A 21350-nucleotide genomic window follows, 5' to 3' on the forward strand; every position below is an offset into this window, starting at 1 on the left:
GGAATTGTATCGTTGTAAATCCTGCCTAGGGTTTTCCTTGAAAACCATTCGTACAGATGCTGTTGGATTGGACTGAGCGATTTCATGCATGTGTTTGTATGATTTAGCAAAGGGGTTGATGGTTCTGAGCATGGAATCTAGCTGGAGAAGTAAATTTTCGCTGTATGCAGAGTTTGCTTTATTTTGTATACATACTTTAGTAGCTGCGTTGATGTGTCAAAAACATACAACTGTCCATATCCTGGAGAGTTAGAAGCGTATAGTGGAGAGATTTGGTGATAAATTTGCCCGTGTATTTTAAAACAGTATGGTCCGTGGCCAGGAGGTTGAGTTATCTGGAAGCAAACACTAGAGAAGAGTTGTATTCTCGAATGTGTTCATGATCATTTTTAGCTTCTGATGTTTGCTGTGTAAGAAGCTGTTGTAAAGACACAAAGCTACTTTACCGTTGTGGCAGCACCTCGAGTACTTGTTGGATGTATTACGCTTAGCAGGCCAGTACAGTGCATGACATGGAAGAGGATGAATAGGAATCGAGACATGCCGTGTCGGCTGCGTGTGGGCAGGACCTGTTTTGAAGTGGAAACAGGACGAACCAGAAGAGAAATACATATAAGAGATTAATTCATGGAGTGGCCACGTAGTGTCATTGCATTGAAATCACATTAATATTCATGTTTGAACTAATATGTGTGTAAATTGCAAGCTGATAGAGCTAGTTGTTAGTTAGTATTTGGGAATGTAATAGATATCTGCGTGTACACTAAAAAATGGATGATCAAAATTTAGAACAACATACGTGTGTTAATATTAAATTTTGTGTGAAAACTGGCAAATCTGCTACTGAAACGTTACAACTGTTGAAACTGGCATATGGTGAAGATGCTATGAAAAAATCGAGTGTGTCAGAGTGGCATAAGAGGTTCAAAGATGAGTGAGAAGATGTGACGGATGACCCCAGAAGCGGACAACCAAAAACAATGATGGACGTTAATACGTATTGAAAATGAGTTCCAGGCCTGCTTCCAGAAATGGGAACAGCGTTTAAGTCAGTGTATAGATGCATAAGGAGGGTACTTTAAACGCAAAAGTAGCCACTAGTGTACAGTTCCACATGTATATTTTTTTTTAAAGGTGCATTCCGGGAATTAAATTGTAACACCTCATATATATGTGTGTGTGTGTATATACTATATTATACTGTATATATGTCCTCTTTATAATAGTAATTTAATTATTAATAAATACATTTTCTAGCTCTCACCAGATACCCCATTGGGAGAAGCTCCTGAAATTCTGGGGGAACAGGTATCGGAGGATGAGTACAAAAGAAGACTTTGGTAAGCAAGTGTGACTAAAAGGCCTTTTGTGTATATATCTGCTATTAAATTTGCGGTTTCACAATAGCTTTTATTGTTTTTGTCCAGTTCTCCTTTACCTCTTGATATTTAGTGCTGCCTTGATAGTTGTTGATTAATAATTTCTAAAATTTATTGGCAATTTTAACTATTGTTAGGTATTTTTTAGAACATATGGAAATGTTTTGGCAAGAACTGACCATTCGTGGAAACAGGGAACCCCAGATTCTATTAATCTAATCTGTAGTAACATTTCCATATCACTTAACATGTTTATAGTTTCTTGAGTTATGCAAAGCGCAGTTTAACTCTCCCAAGTCTTTTCTAATAGCTAATTCCCAAAATCCTGATGTTAGCTTAGTAGCTTTTTCTTGGAATTTATCTGGTGTTATCATTTTTTGTATTACTGAAATAAAACAACACCTTATCCCAGATGTTGCCTAACAAATGCATTATAAAGATTAAACATAATAATTTTTGTCTTATATTATTCATATTAGTTTATACAGATGTATCTCCTCTTAGTTTTGCTGTACTTACTGTAAATCTAATGTCATGATGTGTCCTATATAACAATAAAGTGAATTAAATATAAACTGCAGCTGAATCTTTTATCATTGCTACATGCAGGAGAGCATTGAAGTCAAATGGAATTTGGAATTAAAGTAATTAGTATTAAAGTATATTTAGCATATTGTCACAATGGTTAATTTCTCAATGAACAACACAGTTTAAAATACAAATCTAAATAATGTTAAAACTTTATTCATTTTAACAGTTATTATATCCAGGATTTGATACGCTCAGAAGAAGAATTTGTAAATGACTTAACCTTCCTGTTGTCTCATCACAAGAACCATATGGATTCTGATCCTGACATCTCCAGCCAGAAAGAGGCAATCTTTAGGAACATTGATGATATCTCAAACTTCCACAATAGGTTAGTAACAAAATTCCTGAATCAGTCCATTTTTAAATTATCACCTTTCTGAACATTCACAAACTAAGTGTGATTAAGAACACTGTTACAAAACTAGGTCGAAAATAAAACAAATAATATACAGTACCTGGACAAAGAGGAAACTACATCTTAATTAATTAATTAATTAATTAATTAGTTAATTAATTAATTAATAATGTATACATTTATTTATGCATTATTTATTTATATATTTATTTACATTAAATCAAAAGAAAAGAATAAAGTCTAACCATGTGAGAAAGATGAGAACATCTTTAGTTTGGTTAAAGAAATTAAGGAAATAGTAGTTTTTCTTTAATCTCACAGTGTGTTTAAAATAACACAAGTAATATTTCAAGGTACGGTATTATGATTTTGTATAATTTAGCTAATCTTATACATCATACACAATAGTTTCATGTAGAAACCAACATCCCATCACTGTCCAATTTGGGAAAGTAATGAACATATTACTCTTCTATATGTATTTAATCTTTACATTCTCAAATTCTATTGAATAAACTTCATTTTAAGCATTACTTCTCAAATTCAAAATTGATTTTATTTTATTCTTTGTTATTTACTTATACGCTAAATTTAAACCTATCTACATATTTAACCAAATTTTAGCCACAGTTTTGTTTAAACTATTTATATAAAGTGAAATTAGCAGCCATGTCAAGTAATTCAATATACAGTATTTTTAGTCAATAATTGTGTTGCCAAAAATATCATACAATGAAACATTTATGACTGCAATTTTATTTTTATTTTTGTTTCTACATAGCACATTCCTCTCTGGGCTTAGCCAATGTGATACTGATGATGATATTGCAATGTGTTTTATCAAAAACGCACAAGGCTTTGAAAAATATATAAAGTATCTAGTGGGAAAGTCACAGGCTGACTCACTTCTGTCCAGCAGAGCTACTCAGGAGTTCTTCAAGGTAAAATTCAAGCCAAAGATATTATTGAAGGCATTATAGTTGGGACAATTATATAGTGTGGTGCTGAATAAGGTTTCACATTATTTTAATGACTCGCGGTTGTAACATTTAGTTATTACAGTGTTTGGAAAATATATTATCAGCATAGAACTAATGATATGGAATAATTAAACAAAATTGAACTAAACTAAATTGGAATACAGTTTTACTATGCAAAAAAGTGTGAATTTATTAATCATTCTTAAAATCAATAGTTCAATGCATCAAAATTAATGTACCAACAGCAATAGTGTATAGACGATTTTTTTCATTCTACCATTTATAACACTGCACAACAAAAAGTCTCTAAGAAATAGACATTTATATGTTTACTGACAATAACGTATTTAGTCATGTTTATGTTTCGCATAAGCTATTAAATTCAACAGAATTAAAAATGTTTTGCTTCTGATTTTCTTTTGTATTCAATGTCTGGTGCATCATGTTGCAGTGTCCAACAGTAGTCACCAAGCATTGATGGATTCCAGTTGTCCTGGTATCATGTCTCCATCGTATCAATGTCACGGTGAAACCTTTCACCGTGTTCGTTACTGACAGCACTGAGATTTGCGGGGAAGAAGTTCAAGTGTGAGTGGAGGAAATGAATCTTTAGTGACATGTTGCACTTCATTGTCTTGTATGCTTTGAGAAGTTTGTCTACCAGCTGAATGTAGTTTGGGGCTGGCTCTGTAATTGCCCAGAAAATTGTCAACAACATCTTTGAAGGCTTTCCAGGCAATTTTTTCTGGCCCAAGTAACAGATCTTCAAACCGCTTGTCACTCATAACATGTCTGATCTGGGGGCCAACAAAAATGCCCTCTTTGATCTTGGCATCAGTTATTCTTGGGAACATTTGTCTCAAATAACGAAAACCTTTGCTTTCCTTGTTCAGCGCTTTCACGAAATTCTTCATGAGTCCCAGTTTTATGTGAAGAGGAGGCAAAAAGAACTTTGTCGGGTCAACAAGTGATTCATGTGCCACATTCTTCTGTCCTGAAACTAACTTTTTACGGAGTGGCCAGTTCTGTCAAGAATAGTGCGACTCTTTTGCACGGCTATCCCATTTGCAGAAGAAACAACAGTACTTTGTATAGTTGAGCTGCAATCCTAGTAACAGAGCAACAACTTTAAGATCTCCACAAATATTCCAGTTGTACCTGCTATACTGGATGTGCTTCAGCAACAGTTCCATATTCTCATACATTTCTTTCATCTGTGCTGCATAGCCAACAGGATAAACGTTGCCATTGTGTAGCAGAACAGTTTTCAGGCCTAACATTGATGAATCAATGAAGAGACACCGCTCTTCCGAGTTGTGATCACAATCCAAGGCCGAGAACAATCCTTCAATGTCACAACAAAAACAGAGACTGTTGACTTGTGCAAAAAATTTGGTTATATTATGATGTCGGCCTCGAAACACAGAAATTTTTGTACCTGGTGACAGCAAACACCATTCCTGCAGTCGCGAACCCAGCAGCTCGGCTTTTGCTTTTGACAGACCCAAATCTCTGACCAAATCGTTCAATTCGGACTGTGTTATCAGATGTGGATCGCCTCATGAGCACGGTTCAAAATCCGGGTCAATGTCAATGTCAGTACCCTGCATTGCAGTTTCTTCATCTGGTTCGTCTAAGGTCCAATCCTCTGGTGGTTTCAGAATTGGAAGACTGTCGTCATGTGGCACAGGTCTCATTGCTGAAGGCAAATTAGAATATTCAATTGACTTCTTGTTTTTGGCAGAGAAATCAGACACATTAGTAAAACAGAAGTAACAATCCGTCACATGGTCTTTCTGTTCTCGCCATATCATCGGAACGGCAAACGGCATCGTCTTTCGAGTGCCTCTGAGCCAGGCTCTCAGACTGACAGTACATGTTGCACAGCAAATGTGAGGTGCCTATTCCTTGTCTTGATCACCAATTTTGCAGCCAAAATACAGATGATAAGCTTTCTTCACAAGAGTAGTCATCCAACGTCTCTGAGGTGCAAGTGTATATTCACCACAGATATAGCAGAATGTATCGCGGCTGTTATGAAATTGACAAGACATATCGCCCGACACCAAAACGTCTATAGCATCAAGCTTGCTTACTGTTATATTGCTACAGATACTATACTTTACAATTCTGATACTATACATACACACTGACTATCTATATTAACCAAATGAGCAGGATCGGTGTATGCAAGCCATATTTATAGCATACTGAGACAGCGTCAAGCTCGTTCAGACCTGCCCAGGCATGCCCAGGATGTCAACTTCCACAGAACACTTCCAACTTGGCCTGATTCCATGCCTGGACATGCCCAGGCTGCACAAGCTGTTGTTGATAAGTCACTTACGGGAGTGAAAATGTTTGGATACAAATATAAGAAAAAATCATGACAAAACTGAAGATTTCTCTGAAGATAGTGGTTAAATTTTGATGTGATATTAGTGAACAGCAAACAAAAATCTTTAAGAAACACTCAACAGTGTTCAAGAAGCAAAAACGTTGTTGCGCAGTGTAATTATAATAAGTTTTCAAGTATATATTGTATTATAAGTATTATAATAATATTGAGTATGCCTCCCTTTTATTAATAGAAATTTTGCATTGTTGTTTTGACAGAAATATACAGAATCTGAACTAGCTGATATGGATCCTTCACAAATTCACCCAATTCAGTATTACTTGGAGAGACCCCTCAGCAGGATTCAGAAGTATAAGACAGTGCTGAAAGTATGAAACTTTATTTTAATATTCCTTATTTTTCCATATTCCATAAACCTAGTTTATTTGTTTTTATCCATGCATTTTCAATCCATTCTTCATCACAGGGTCTACTCCCATACAGGACCAGTTTGGAATTGCCAATTATGTGTTTGGGGGTGAGAGAGGAAAACTAGATTACCAGTAAAACCTACACAGACATGAACAGATTCTACAGAGACAATAACTAGGTGTGCAGTGCTGCCATGTTATTCAACAACAATATTTCTCTTCTTATTTTTTTTTATTCATACAGGAGCTAATCTGTAATAAGGCACGAAATGAGCAGAACTGCACCTTGTTGGAAGAAGCCTATGGGATTGTGTCTTCACTGCCACGACGATCAGAGAATACTCTGCATGTGTCTTTGATTGAAAATTACCCAGCAACTCTGGAGGCACTTGGAGAGCCCATCCGACAGGTGAATATAAAAAGAAGAATATACTTTAAAAAAAAAATTGTTCATTAATCACCCATGAATCCAACAATTTGTCATTATCAAGCTTGCTTAATCCAATTCAGGGTGCAGGGGTTTATCATGTCAGTACTGAGCACAATTGTGGGTACTAGAGGGCACATCTGCTGCCCAGACCCAGACACAGACAGACACAAGTTCAGCACACAAGCTTTTATTTTTTCTTCTTTTTCCACATGGGAAACTCCTTCCCCATTTCCCACTTGTACAGCACAGTTCAAGCACACAGCACAACACTACACAAACAGTTTTCTTCTATCTCTTCCTCTCTCTTTCCCTCTCTTTGCCTCCACTCCTCCTCCAGCAAGTGCTCGAACCAAGGGCTCAGCAATTTTCCAGGCACTCCCTGGTGATGGCCATGGGCCCCAGCAGGGTTGAACTTCCATGCTCCAAACCTGTGGCACTGCTGCAAGCCATGGGGGGCTGCCTTCTAGCATTCCGGGGGAGGTAATTCCCTAGGTATGCTCACTCCCCAGGTCCTTCCAGTATAGAAGCGTCTAAGCCAACCACCACAAACCTAGACAAGTCACACATACTGAGGATATTTTATTTATGGAACACTACTGCCACACTCAAAGAGATTTTAAATATTGTTTAATAGTATTCTTGTGCATAAACAGGTTGGCAGTATTAAATGTTGCCTTTAAACTTTCAAATTGAAGGCATTGGTAGTAACCACTTTGTACATCGAAGACATTACATGCATAAATTGTACTGCAAACATTATCAAAACTGTCTCGAAATCCTCCTTTTTGTATCGGGTACTTTGTATAGTAGCTGTCTTGGGACAGTTTGTTGTGTTCTTTTAAGTTTGACAACATATTACAGAGTGTAAGTGATTCATTATTTAAAGTGGAGCTTGTGCGCAATGAATGCATTTCTCTTTATCTTGTCATTAAGGTTTTGAAATTTTGGATGGTGTACTTACTAACCCAGAAAAATATAGAAAAAAATGATGTATCTTTCTTTAAATGAATTTTAAGTGACTTTGTAAGTGTTCAATTTGTTATCTGGTATATAGTGAAGTTATAAAAAGAGATCACTTTTGTTTTTTAGAACAGAAATTCGTCTCATTTTTTTCCTAGGGAAAAATTTGCTGTCTAAATTGTGTGTGGTAGTAATAGCACAGGCAAGAAGAGGGGTATGGTTAGTATTAGCTTGCTTGTCCGAATAAATATTTGAACAATCTATCCAGACAGAGAAGAGATTAAAACTCAGTATGCTATTTTGGCTCAAGGATAGCAAAGTACAGCCTATTTTAGAATTTGGATTTTAAGAAGAGGGTACGTTTATAATATAGGTGTTTTCTGGTAGTTAAGGACCTTTCAAGGTTAACAGGTTATCCCAAAAATAGGGTGTAGTTGTTTACTATCTACTGGGGTTAAGTCTGCATGACAGAAGTTGAACATCTGTTTGGCTGGAACAAAGTTTAGCCAAACTTGTGTCAATGACCATCAGTGAAGGTTAGAAGAAGCTGTGAGGTTGGTTTTGTGAAAACTGCTCCATGTTGGCTGCTGTCTATTAAGGCATTTGCAAAAATAGTAGGACCCGCCAAATACATTCAAGGATTTATTTTTAATTTGCATTTTTATTGACCTTTTCTATTTGCGTAATATAAATAACCTTCATTTGTGTATATATGTATGTATATATATATATATATATATATATATATATATGGTTGAAATAGTTTACTGTCAAATAATGCAAAGAGTACGCGACACGTGTTTCGCCCTAATTCTGGGCTCATCAGGCGTACATACTCACTGCACCCCGCTCTCGGGGAATTGAACCTTGGACGTCAACGCCAGAGGCGAAGCCTCTAACGCTGCGCCACGGCGTGTGGTTCATTCATTTGACAGCATGTAGATCGGGGTAATTACATTCATTGCATTCATAGTTTGTGTCACAATCTGATTGTATGGGTGGTTACCTACCAGGTAACACTTGTGGTTGGTCAGCAAGTCAGCTAACATCCACCACGGTGCCCTCATTTCAGTTGCGAGAAGCAGATCATAGAATGGTTGAAATAGTTTACTGTCAAATAATGCAAAGAGTACGCGACACGTGTTTCGCCCTAATTCTGGGCTCATCAGGCGTACACACTCACTGCACCCCCCTCTCGGGGAATTGAACCTCGGACGTCAGCGGCGAAGCCTCTAACGTTGCGCCACGGCGTGTGGTTCATTCATTTGACAGCATGTAGATCGGGGTAATTACATTCATTGCATTCGTAGTCTGTGTCACAATCTGATTGTCAAGCGACGTACGGAAAATACCCTCCAGGCCTTTTATCTGCTTAATTGTTAATGACACAACGACGGACTTGCCCACACCTGCCCATGAAATAGCCTTTGAGTCAATTGTCCAATTACTTTTGAGCCCCTGAAATGAAGGGATTGTGTTTAAAAAATGCTTTAGTTGCCTCACATTTTTATGCAATCATTTTGTTCACCCCACTGAATTAAAGCTGAAAGTCTGCACTTCAACTGCATCTCAGTTGTTTCATTTAAAATTCATTGTGGTAATGTACAGAACCAAAATTACAAAAAAGTTGTCTCTGTCCAAATATTTATGGACCTAACTGTAATATATATATATATATATATATATATATATATATATATATATATATATATATATATATATATATATATATATATATATACATGCATGTATATATATATATATATATATATATATATATATATATATATATATATATATATATATATATACCTAAAAATGCTTTTTTGAAGTTTAACACATTAGGGACAATTTAGGATCGCCAATGAACCTAACCTGCATGTCTTTGGACTGTGGGAGGAAACCGGAGGAAACCCACACAGACATGGGGAGAACATGCATACTCCACGCAGGGAGGTCCTGGGAAGCAAACCCAGGTCTCCTTACTGCGAGGCAGCAATGCCACTTCTTGTATCTACCTCACTATATATTCATTTGATCTTGCCAAAAAACCCAATGAAGACCGACTGCAATCCAAAAATGCAAGTACAGAAAATTGCACAATGTTATGCAAAGCATTAACAGAATGGAAGTAGAATGGAAGTTTCTGTATATAAAGGCATGGTGTGAAAACAAGCAGTTAAAAATTTATAATGTTTTCTACCAATTATGTAAGTGTTTACTTATTATCCTGTTGTTGTTTATTTCCTTAACAGGGACCATTTACGGTATGGGAAGGAGCCCCAGGCACTAGAGCTTCTGCAAGGGGTCATCATCGTCATGTTTTTCTCTTTGCAAATTACATCTTGATCTGCAAGCCAAAGAGAGAAACAAACACTGAGACTCAGGCATACATCTTCAAGAATATGATGAAGGTGAATGCTTGTTTAATGCATGATAATACATTCTAATATTTTTCTTTACTATAGCATCTTTTTGATTTGTTAAAATGTAACTCCAACTGATAGGATTTCTCACATTTAGATTGCAGTCTTGCTGCCTTAGGCGTGGTCTTGAAGTCTTAGATTTTACTTATAAATAACTTGCTGTATTGGTTTATTATTTCAGTGCAAATTGCATATCAGTCATGTTTTATTGTATTATCAGATTATCTATAACATGCACCTAACAAGAAAGCTACCAACTAACCTGTTAGGTTCTTTTCTTAATATGGGATAGGAAGAAATGTCAAAATCAGCTATGTATCTGTTACTTTTAACCTCTTTCCTGTCTCACTATATTCAGTCCTAGCGACCTCTTTCAGCAGGCTACTTCATTGACTAGGACTATCTTAAATTTCAGTCCTATATCCCAACATATTTTATAATCAATACAGGAGTTCCCAAAAACATTCTTTTGAACACTTCAAGGACCACAGCTACAGAAGGAATGACAGTCCAGAACTTGGCTTTGTAATAGCAATTCAGACAGAGACACTGAGTTTAAGCTTTTACTTAAAATTATATTTATCTGTCTTTATATTGTATAGTGGCAAATATAAAAAATACAAATAATTATACAACATGAATGGCTTCATGCATTCTTCAATCAGGCCCAGATGACAATTCCCAAATGGTACAGTTCCTTAGTCACACATTAATTAATTTTTAATTGAAAAACAGCTAGAAAGAATTTTGCAAGAAAAAGAGCTCCATTTTCAAGTGTCCAACAATTAAACAGCAGCAGATAACATGTTCCATTTAAGTGTCTATATTTTCAACTGAGTTAAGCTCTTTACAGAGATGTCAGTAGTACTAGGGTGTTGTACCGTGTGAGCCATTATGAATGTAGAGAAAAGTCAAGCAAAATGACACCTTTTATTGGCTAACTAAAAAGATTACAATATGCAAGCTTTCGAGGCAACTCAGGCCCCTTCTTCATCTTGCATATTGTAATCTTTTTAGTTAGCCAATAAAAGGTGTCATTTTGCTTGGCTTTTCTCTACACACAGACATGTCAGAAAGGTAACTTAACTAAGCCCTCCATTTTCTGCAGTAAAGCACCAAATGAACTAAACTGAGGGAGCTCTTTTTCCAAAAAAAACCAAAAAAAAAACCTCTAAATAAAAAGTAGCCACTCTCCTCCCCTTTCTCATTCAAATAAACACACACATGTAACTTTCTTTCTGCTAGTAGAGGAGTTTCTCAAAACTGTGGAGATGGTGCGATTTCATTTTCACCAACTCAGAGTTAATTCCCATGGAAATCAAAAGCTACTTTAAGCTGCAAAGAGACTAGCTCTAAACAACATTCTAAGGACATGCATGATTTTCAACTATGTGAGATACTCTGAATCCTGTTCTGCCATTCTGCTTTCCCAGAATACCCTGCATTTTTGTTCAGTATGACAAGACTTTAAGGCTTCGGCGTATCACCTGAAATTTGTCTAAATCATCTCGCATACATGTTTTTAATATTCATCTTTTTGATTTGAAAAATACACCTATACTCCACTAGACTTCCAGTAAGGATTCAACAGTTTTTTTATTTAATTTTATTGATTTTATTAAAATCAAATAACATTCCATACAAATAACTCAAGTTTTATAAAAAAAAACAAAAAGGCTCAAAACAAATCAACCCCCACCCCTGAGAAAGAGAGCTAGGCCAGCAGAGTAAAACTTTAAGCTAGTAAAAATAAGTAAATAGATAAATTAATAAATGAATAAAGATAAATGGAGTAAAAGATGGGAGAGAACCTGCTTCCTCAATTTAAATGCTTATTCTAAAATGTTATTGATTAGATCCTGCCGGGTTCTGAATGTTTTGTACAGATCCTATAAGTGCGAATTTGATTTTTTCCAGTTTCAAATAGTATATAACATCAGTTACCCACTGACTTAGAATAGGAGAGTTAGGATTCTTCCAGTTGAGCAAGATAAGTCTACATGCCAGTAGTATAGTAAAGGCAATCACAGTTTGTTTGTCCTTCTCAACTTTAAGCCCATCTGGAAGTACCCCAAACACAGCTGTTAGTGGATTAGGAGGGATTGTGACACCAAGGCTGTCTGAAAGGCATTTAAAGATTTTGGTCCAAAATGATGTTAAAGTAAGGATACAACTGTTAAACTTTAAAAATACTTTTAGTGAATGTGAGAATACCAGAAATTAGTTTGTTTCCAGTATTCTGAGGACCTGCAAAAATGTGGTTGCTACCCAAATAACAAATGTGTTCAGTGAAAAAATTGTTGTCTTAGGTGTCACATATACCTCCATTTTTCTGCATTCATCTTACATTTCCATTACCAAAATAGTAGTTATTGAGGTAGTCTTTTCATAATTTGTTTTGGACCATACAGTTTAAGGAGCCAATGCTTCAATACCAAGTACAATGTTTCTGTTATTATTACTTAAAATCCCATAAATCACTATCACTACATGGCTGTCGATCTTGCCTTGCCTCTGAATATGTGAATTTATACTCAACCAGTCACATTAATAAAATGAAAACACATGATTAAAAAAGTTAAAAAGCCACCTTTTAAAAGCGTTTTTCCAGTGTGGTTGAGAGAATTAATCATCACTCCTGATACCTTCAGATGTAAACCACATAAAATACTAATTAAAGGTGCTTACTTGTAAATTACTGGATATGCAAATCAAATCACCATGGAGTAATTCCTCTGTATGATGTAATCGTAAGTGACTTAGAAATTATGTAGCGCCATTTGCTTTAGCTTCATCGTGGCTGACTTTTTCCTGCTATATGCTGCAGTTACTGTATTTTTCATCCTCATACACTTTAAAGCAATGGTTTATATGAATAAGAATATGTGAGGGCCCTCCTACACAGGCCATATTTACCACCTTGTAGCTAGTGCTAATACACTACCAATGTTTTTAAGTGTATTCCATAATTATTAGGCCATTTAAAAAACAGCCTATATGTTTTTTATCAAATAACATACAACTTTTTAGGGATAAATAATAACCTGGAATTACCAAAATACATAATTTGCATCTGCAGATATTTTTGATAACAAAAGCTGCTCACTAATCACTTAGCTTAAGTAATACCTTTTGCATTAAGTATAAAATGATGGCATTTCTAAAAATAAAAACAAAACAATGTTTAAAATGAAGAATTAGTCACTGCAGACATTTTTTCATAACAGGCACTACTACTTTATCCTCTCGATTTAGTACTGGAGCATTTCAATAAACAATGCCCATGTTTAATATGGTGTGGAAATACATATGTGATCTCCACATACAACAATCAATCCAGTAGAAAAGACACAAGCATTGTTTAGGACTGTGGCAGTAGTCAAATAAGCTAGTCCTGACACTGGTGCATCTTTAAATCAGGAGCAGTGTACATGAAATCAAAGTGCAATTTCCTTCATGAGACTGTCAAATCTTAGGCATCAACGTAAAACACTAAAATTCTTTATTCTTTTTCATTTTTCTTGCTGCGTAATTATGGGGAGACCATTCTTCCTCAATGTACATGTTAGTAGTTATAATGTGCTGTGCTTCATAGATAAATGCAACTACCATTAAACCCGGAATTGCATGGAATTTATGGGACATATGTTATGAAGACAACAGAAAGAGACATTTTTATGCCAGGTTTAAATGTAATCCATCTGGACTATATACAGATACAACCTATATGAAATGAACTAAAAGGGGTCTTCAAGAAAACTAACATTCATTATTGACTTTATGTAACATGCGTTGAATAATGATGAAATGGTCCACTTTAAAATGATCCAATGACTGCATTTGGCCCTTGGGACTTAAGTTTGATAGCCCTGCTGTAGGTTTGACATTTATTTTTTAATTATATGCTGCAATTTTATAATTAGTTTACAACACCCTAGTACTACAGACATAATTAGTTTCAGTCATCTTGTGGCTTTCTTGGATGTTTGTTTCTAGCTGATACACTCAACTTTAAAAGACTTCTACACAGCTGTTGTACTTGGGTTGTTCTGATTACAGAACAGTCATGTTATCAGAGAGATAAAGGGTCTTTTACATTCCTGTTGCCATGGGGGATGCACTAACTAGTATGTTTGAATGTGCCAGTCTGAAGCCCGGTAAATGGGGTGGGTCACATCAGGAAGGACTTCCGGGGTAAAATTTTACCATATCAAATATGCGGTGTGACAGATTGGGGGTGCTGTCGTCCCCTTGAACCCTCAGACCACTCGTGAGACACCAGGTAAAAGTCCAATTATTATTTATTATAATAATAAAGTGCACAAAGCACCCTCCACTCCACAATACTCCAATAATAATTCAATAAATCACTACAATTAATCACAATACACTAATCCTCCACTCCCAGCAGCTCAGTCACCCTTCCTCCCAACTCGACTCAATCTGCTGGGGTTTCCCACAGTCCTTTTATAGTCCCTGACCCGGAAATGCTTCAGTCCTTCACTTCCAGGTCAGATGAAATCTTCTTCTTCTCTTCAACCCGGAAGTACTTCATTTCCTCTGTCTCCGTGACTGGGAAGTACTTCCGGGTTATACTGAAAACATAAGTACCTGAGCCTCCCTGCAGTGTCCCCTGGTGGCTCCAAAAGTATCAGCAGGGCTGTGAATTAAAACTCCAAGGTCCATGATGCCCTGCTGGAATTCGGGGCACCTCCATGTTGCAGGGAGGGCTCCATCTGGTGGCGTGGGGGTATTGGCCGGGATAAACTGCCGGCCCTATACCACAGCAGACAACAATACACATTTCCATACAGAATCAGTCAAGGCCTGTGTTAACAGCAGCTGCCACCAGTACTGTTAAACAACAGGGTTCTGGGGGAAATTGGGCTACTGTTGGCTGAAAGAGAAGAGGAAAGGAGGAAGGTTAGGAGAGTGGAAGGGACAGTAGGAACTTAGAATATTGGCAGTATAACTGGTAAATGAAGAGGATTTGCTGATATGATGCAGAGAAAGAAGGTTGATATATTGTGAGTGCAAGAGACCAGATGGAAAATGTAATTATTTTACCATGGTATGAATAGGAGGAGAAATGGGGTAAGGGGTTATCCTGAAGGAACAGTATGTCAAGAGCATTGGAGGTGAAAAGAGTGATCATTATATGAAGCTGGAAATTGAAGTTTGATGATGAATGTTATTAGTGCATATCCCACAAGCTGGGAGTGCAATGGATGAGTAGGAATATTTCTGGAGTGAGTTGGATGAAACGGTGGAGAGTGTACCCAAGGAAGAGAGAGTGGTGATTGGAATGGATTTCGGTGGACATGTTGATGAAAGGAACAGAGGAGATGAGGAGGTGATGGATAGGTATGGTGTCAAGGAGAGGAATGAAGAAGGTCAGATGACAGTGTATTTTGCAAAAATGATGTACATGGCTGGGGTAAATATGTATTTTAAGAAGAGGGAATAACACAGGGTGACATACAAGAGTGGAGGAAAATACACACAGGTGGATTATATCCTGTACAAGAGAATCCGTCTGAAGGGGACTAGAGAGAGCAAACTGGTGGCAGGGGAAAATATAGTTAGGCCACATAGGATGGTGGTCTCTAGTATGCTGGTGGAGATCAAGAAGAGGAGGAGAGTAAGGGCAGATCCCAAGATCAAATGGTGGAAGTTAAAAAAGGAACACTGTATGGTGGAGTTCAGGGAGGAGGTCAGACAGGCACTAGGTGGCAGTGAAGAGTTACCAGGTAGCTGGGCAACTACAGCAGAGATGGTAAGGGAGACAGCTAGAAGGGTGCTTGGTGTGACATCTGGTCAGAGGAAGAAGTACAAAGAAACATGGTGGTGGAATGAGGAAGTCCAGGAGAGTATACAGAAGAAGAGTTTAGAAAGATGAAAAAAGTAGACAGTGGTACAAAGAGATAAGTCGTAAGATGAAGAGAGAGGTGGTGAAGGCTAAAGATAAGGTGTATGATGTGTTGTATGAGAAGTTGGACACTAAGTAGGGGAAACAGGACCTGTACTGATTGGTTAGACAGAGGGCCTGAGCTGGGAAAGATGAGCAGTAGGTTAGAGTGATAAAGGATAATGAGAGAAACATACTCACAAGCGAGGAGAATGTGTTGAGCAGATAGAGTGAGTACTTTAAAACGTTGATGAATGAATAGACCAAGAGAAAGAGAAGATTGGATGATGTAGAGAAAATGAACCACAAAGTACAACGGATTAGCAATAAGGAAGTAGGAATAACTATGAAGAATATGAAGAATGGGAAGGCTATTGGTCCAGATGATATACCTGTGGAAGCATGGAATTGTTTAAAAGAGATAGCAGTGGAGTTTTTAACCAGATTGTTTAATGAAACCTTGGAAAGTGAGAGGATGCCTGAGGAGTGGAGAAGTGTACTCGTACTGATTTTTAAGAATAAGGGTGTACAGAGTTGTAGTTACTACAGAGATATAAAATTGATCAGTCACAGCATGAAGTTATAGGAAAGTAGTGGAAGTTAGGTTAAGAAGAGAAGTGATGATTAGCGAACAGTAGTATGGTTTCATGCTGGGAAAGAGCACTAAAGATGTGATGTTTGCTCTAAGGGTGTCGATGGAGAAGTACAGAGCAGGCCAGAAGGAGTTGCATTGTGTCTTTGTGGATCTAGAAAAAGCATATGACAAGGAGCCTGGAGGAAGTTGGGAGTGGCAAAGAAGTATGTAAGAGTGGTACAGGATATGTACAAAGGAACTGAGACAGTGGTGAGGTCTGTGGTAGGAATGATGGATGCATTCAAGGTGGAAGTGGGATTACATCAGGGATTGGCTCTGTGCCCTTTCTTTTTTGCAGTGGTGATGGACAAGTTGAGAGAGGAGCCCAGTGAACTCTGATGTTTGTGGATGGCATTGTGTTCTGTATTGAGAGTATGGCGCAGGTTAAGTAGAGGTGGAGATTCGCTCTAGAGCAGTGTTTCCCAACCTTGGTCTTGGGGGCACACTGTGGCTGCAGGTTTTTGTTCTAACCAGCTTCTGTTTTTAATTGGACTCCTGGGCTAATTTAAATGATGTTCCCAAGTTTTGTGTTTTGGGAACAATATAGAAAATAGAAAACTAAGTTTGGTGTAAAAAATATATTTATATACCAAGCAGTTATATGGGAATAATATTTTTTTTTCTTTTTAACAATATTTATATCTTGATTTTCATTCTACTTTTCTAGGTGTTCTAATTGTTTAATTAAGCCATTATTTACTAATTAGTGGGTCTGATGCTAAAGTAGTTGCAGCCTTTGATTTTTTATTGTTGTTGCAGCATGTCTGCTCTGCTTATTTTTAATTGTCATTAATAAGATAGAACAAAGGGGAAAAACTGCACAGAGAAAGGGAAAAATATAATGAAATCAACAAAAGAGAGTTAAGGTTTTAAATTTATAGCAAAAGCAAAAATATTTCTAAATTTCTTATAAATATAAAAATAATGCTGCTGTGCTTCTCTGAATGTAGAATAAAAGAAAAATAATACCAGGTAATTAAATGAAATCAGTTTTATCAGGTGTTGTCACTGATTAGGAATCTGGTTGGAACAGAAACCTGCAGCCACAGTGTGCCCCCAGGACCGAGGTTGGGAAACACTGCTCTAGAGAGGAGATCAATAGTACAGTAGTACAATGTAATTGGGAGTGAGGTGAAGAAGAGAGTGCAGGCAGGGCTGAGTGGGTGGAGGAGAGCATCAGGAGTGATTTATGACACACAGGTACTAACAAGAGTGAAAGGAAAGGTCTACGCGACGGTAGTGAGACCAGCTATGTTTTATGAGTTGGAGATGGTGCCACTGACAAAAAGACAGGAGACAGAGCTGTAGGTGACAGAGTTAAAGATGTTAAGATTTGCTTTGAGTGTGATGAGGATGGACAGGATTAGGAACGAGTACATTAGAGGGTCAGCTCAGGTTGGACAGTTTGGAGACAAAGCCAGAGAGGTGAGATTGGGTTGGTTTGGATATGTGCAGAGCAGTGATGCTGGGTATATTGGGAGAAGGATGCTAGTGATGCATCTGCCATACAAGAAGAAAAGATGAAGCCCTAAGAGGAGAGAGAGGGCATGCAGATGGTAGGTGTAACAGAGCAAGAGGATGGGAAGATACGGAAACAAATGATCCGCTGTTGCTACCACTAACGGGATCAGCCTAAAGAAGAAGAAAAGGAGGAAGAAGAAAAAACATTCCTGTTACGTGTGTAAACAGCTCACACACCCTTACACGTTTTTTTTTATTGCTTTTCTCACATAAAGAAAAGCCAGGAAGTGCAGTATACATGTACGCAGCTTGCATTTTATTTTAATCATAAAACCAGACAGATTATATCCTGACCTCCTGATTATGCCAAATGAACATAAATTGACCAGTTTTGATCAAGGTTATTATAGTTAACGAAAACTAAAATCAAAACTGAAACTATTATTAAAAAAACATTTTCATAAACTGAAATAAAATTAACAAAGCTGAAATGAAAAACTAAAACTAAACAAAACTATTAAAGTATCTGGAAAGACTAACTGAAATAAAATAATAATTTACTAAAAAATTTGTTTTCGTTTTTGAATGTTCTTTCCGTTAGTTTTTAACCCTTATAACTTCATCCATCCATCCATCCATCCTCTTCCGCTTATCCGAGATCGGGTCGCGGGGGCAGCAGCTTGAGCAGAGATACCCAGACTTCCCTCTCCCCGGCCACTTCTTCTAACTCTTCTGGGAGAATCCCAAGGCGTTCCCAGGCCAACCGAGAGACATAGTCCCTCCAGCATGTCCTGGGTCTTCCCCGGGGCCTCCTCCCGGTTAGACGTACCCGGAACACCTCACCAGGGATGTGTCCAGGAGGCATCCTGATCAGATGCCCGAACCACCTCATCTGACTCATCTCGATACGAAGGAGCAGCGGCTCTACTCTGAGCCCCTCCTGGATGACTGAGCTTCTCACTCTATCTTTAAGGGAAAGTCCAGACACCCTGCGGAGGAAACTCATTTCAGCCGCTTGTATTCGCGATCTCGTTCTTTCGGTCACTACCCATAGCTCATGACCATAGGTGAGGGTAGGAGCGTAGATCGACTGGTAAATTGAGAGCTTCGCCTTGCGGCTCAGCTCCTTTTTCACCACGACAGACCGATGCAGAGCCCGCATTACTGCGGATGCCGCACCGATCCGCCTGTCGATCTCACGTTCCATTCTTCCCTCACTCGTGAACAAGACCCCGAGATACTTGAACTCCTCCACTTGGGGCAGGATCTCGCTACCAACCCTGAGAGGGCACTCCACCCTTTTCCGGCTGAGGACTATGGTCTCGGATTTGGAGGTGCTGATTCCCATCCCAGCTGCTTCACACTCGGCTGCAAACCGATCCAGAGAGAGCTGAAGATCACAGCCTGATGAAGCAAACAGGACAACATCATCTGCAAAAAGTAGTGACCCAATCCTGAGTCCACCAAACCGGACCCCCTCAACACCCTGGCTGTGCCTAGAAATTCTGTTCATAAAAGTTATGAACAGAATCGGTGACAAAGGGCAGCCCTGGCGGAGTCCAACTCTCACTGGAAACGGGTTCGACTTACTGCCGGCAATGCGGACCAAGCTCTGGCACCGATCGTACAGGGACCGAACAGCCCTTATCAGGGGGTCCAGTACCCCATACTCTCGAAGTACCCCCCCACATGATTCCCCGAGGGACACGGTTGAATGCCTTTTCCAAGTCCACAAAACACATGTAGACTGGTTGGGCAAACTCCCATGCACCCTCCAGGACCCTGCTAAGGGTGTAGAGCTGGTCCATTGTTCCGCAACCAGGACGAAAACCACACTGTTCCTCCTGAATCCGAGGTTCGACTATCCGACGGACCCTCCACTCCAGGACCCCCGAATAGACTTTTCCAGGGAAACTGAGGAGTGTGATCCCTCTGTAGTTGGAACACACCCTCCGGTCCCCTTTCTTAAAGAGGGAGACCACCACCCCAGTCTGCCAATCCAGAGGCACTGTCCCTGATGTCCATGCGATGTTGCAGAGGCGTGTCAACCAAGACAGTCCTACAACATCCAGAGCCTTGAGGAACTCCGGGCGTATCTCATCCACACCCGGGGCCCTGCCACCAAGGAGTTTTTTGACCACCTCGGTGACCTCAGTCCCAGAGATGGGGGAGCCCACCTCAGAGTCCCCAGGCTCGGCTTCCTCATTGGAAGGCATGTTAGTGGGATTGAGGAGGTCTTCGAAGTACTCCCTCCACCGACCCACAACGTCCCAAGTCGAGGTCAGCAGCGCACCATCACCACCATATACAGTGTTGACACTGCACTGCTTCCCCCTCTTGAGACGCCGGACGGTGGACCAGAATCTCCTCGAAGCCGTCCGAAAGTCGTTTTCCATGGCCTCCCCAAACTCCTCCCACACCCGAGTTTTTGCCTCAGCATCCACCAAAGCCGCATTCCGCTTGGCCTGCCGGTACCTATCAGCTGCCTCCAGAGTCCCACAGGACAAAAGGGTCCTGTAGGACTCCTTCTTCAGATTGACGGCATCCCTCACCACCGGTGTCCACCAACGGGTTCGGGGATTGCCGCCACGACAGGCACCGACCACCTTACGGCCACAGCTCTGGTCAGCCGCCTTAACAATAGAGGCACGGAACATGGCCCATTCGGACTCAATGTCCCCCACCTCCCTCGGGATGTGGTCGAAGTTCTGCCGGAGGTGGGAGTTGAAGGTACTTCTGACAAGGGGCTCTGCCAGACGTTCCCAGCAGACCCTCACAACACGTTTGGGCCTACCAGGCCTGACCGGCATCCTCCCCCACCATCGAAGCCAATTCACCACCAGGTGGTGATCAGTTGACAGCTCCGCCCCTCTCTTCACCCGAGTATCCAAGACACGACCACAAAGTCGATCATCGAACTGAGGCCTAGGGTGTCCTGGTGCCAAGTGCACATATGAACGCCCCTATGCTTGAACATGGTGTTCGTTATGGACAATCTGTGACGAGCACAGAAGTCCAATAGCAAAACACCGCTTGGGTTCAGATCGGGGGGGCCATTCCTCCCAATCACGCCCTTCCAGGTCTCACTGTCATTGCCCACGTGAGCATTGAAGTCTCCCAGCAGAACGAGGGAGTCCCCAGAAGGTATGCCCTCTAGCACCCCCTCCAGGGACTCCAAAAAGGGTGGGTACTCCAAACTGCTGTTTGGTGCATACGCACAAACAACAGTTAGGACCCGTCCGCCTACCCGAAGGCGGAGGGAGGCTACCCACTCATCTACCGGGGTAAACCCCAATGAACAGGCTCCAAGTCGGGGGGCAATAAGTATACCCACACCCGCTTGGCGCCTCTCACCGGGGGCAATTCCAGAGTGGTAGAGAGTCCAGCCCCTCTCAAGGAGATTGGTTCCAGAGTCCAAGCTGTGCGTCGAGGTGAGTCCGACTATATCTAGCCGGAA

At 39.6% G+C, this 21350-nt stretch overlaps 1 protein-coding gene across 1 annotated transcript in view; it reads left to right on the top strand.

The window, feature by feature from the left end:
- The window catches only part of obscnb (obscurin, cytoskeletal calmodulin and titin-interacting RhoGEF b), a 565304-nt gene that overhangs the window by 481894 nt on the left and 62060 nt on the right, over positions 1-21350 (top strand). Inside the window, exons 73-78 of the mRNA XM_051928767.1 lie at positions 1258-1340; positions 2137-2298; positions 3107-3266; positions 5922-6032; positions 6319-6483; positions 9720-9878. Coding sequence (XP_051784727.1) covers positions 1258-1340; positions 2137-2298; positions 3107-3266; positions 5922-6032; positions 6319-6483; positions 9720-9878 — 840 coding nt within the window. The remainder of the gene's footprint in view (positions 1-1257; positions 1341-2136; positions 2299-3106; positions 3267-5921; positions 6033-6318; positions 6484-9719; positions 9879-21350) is intronic.

The sequence above is a fragment of the Erpetoichthys calabaricus genome, chromosome 6, assembly GCF_900747795.2.
Source record: "Erpetoichthys calabaricus chromosome 6, fErpCal1.3, whole genome shotgun sequence".
Taxonomy (NCBI): Eukaryota; Metazoa; Chordata; class Cladistia; order Polypteriformes; family Polypteridae; genus Erpetoichthys; species Erpetoichthys calabaricus.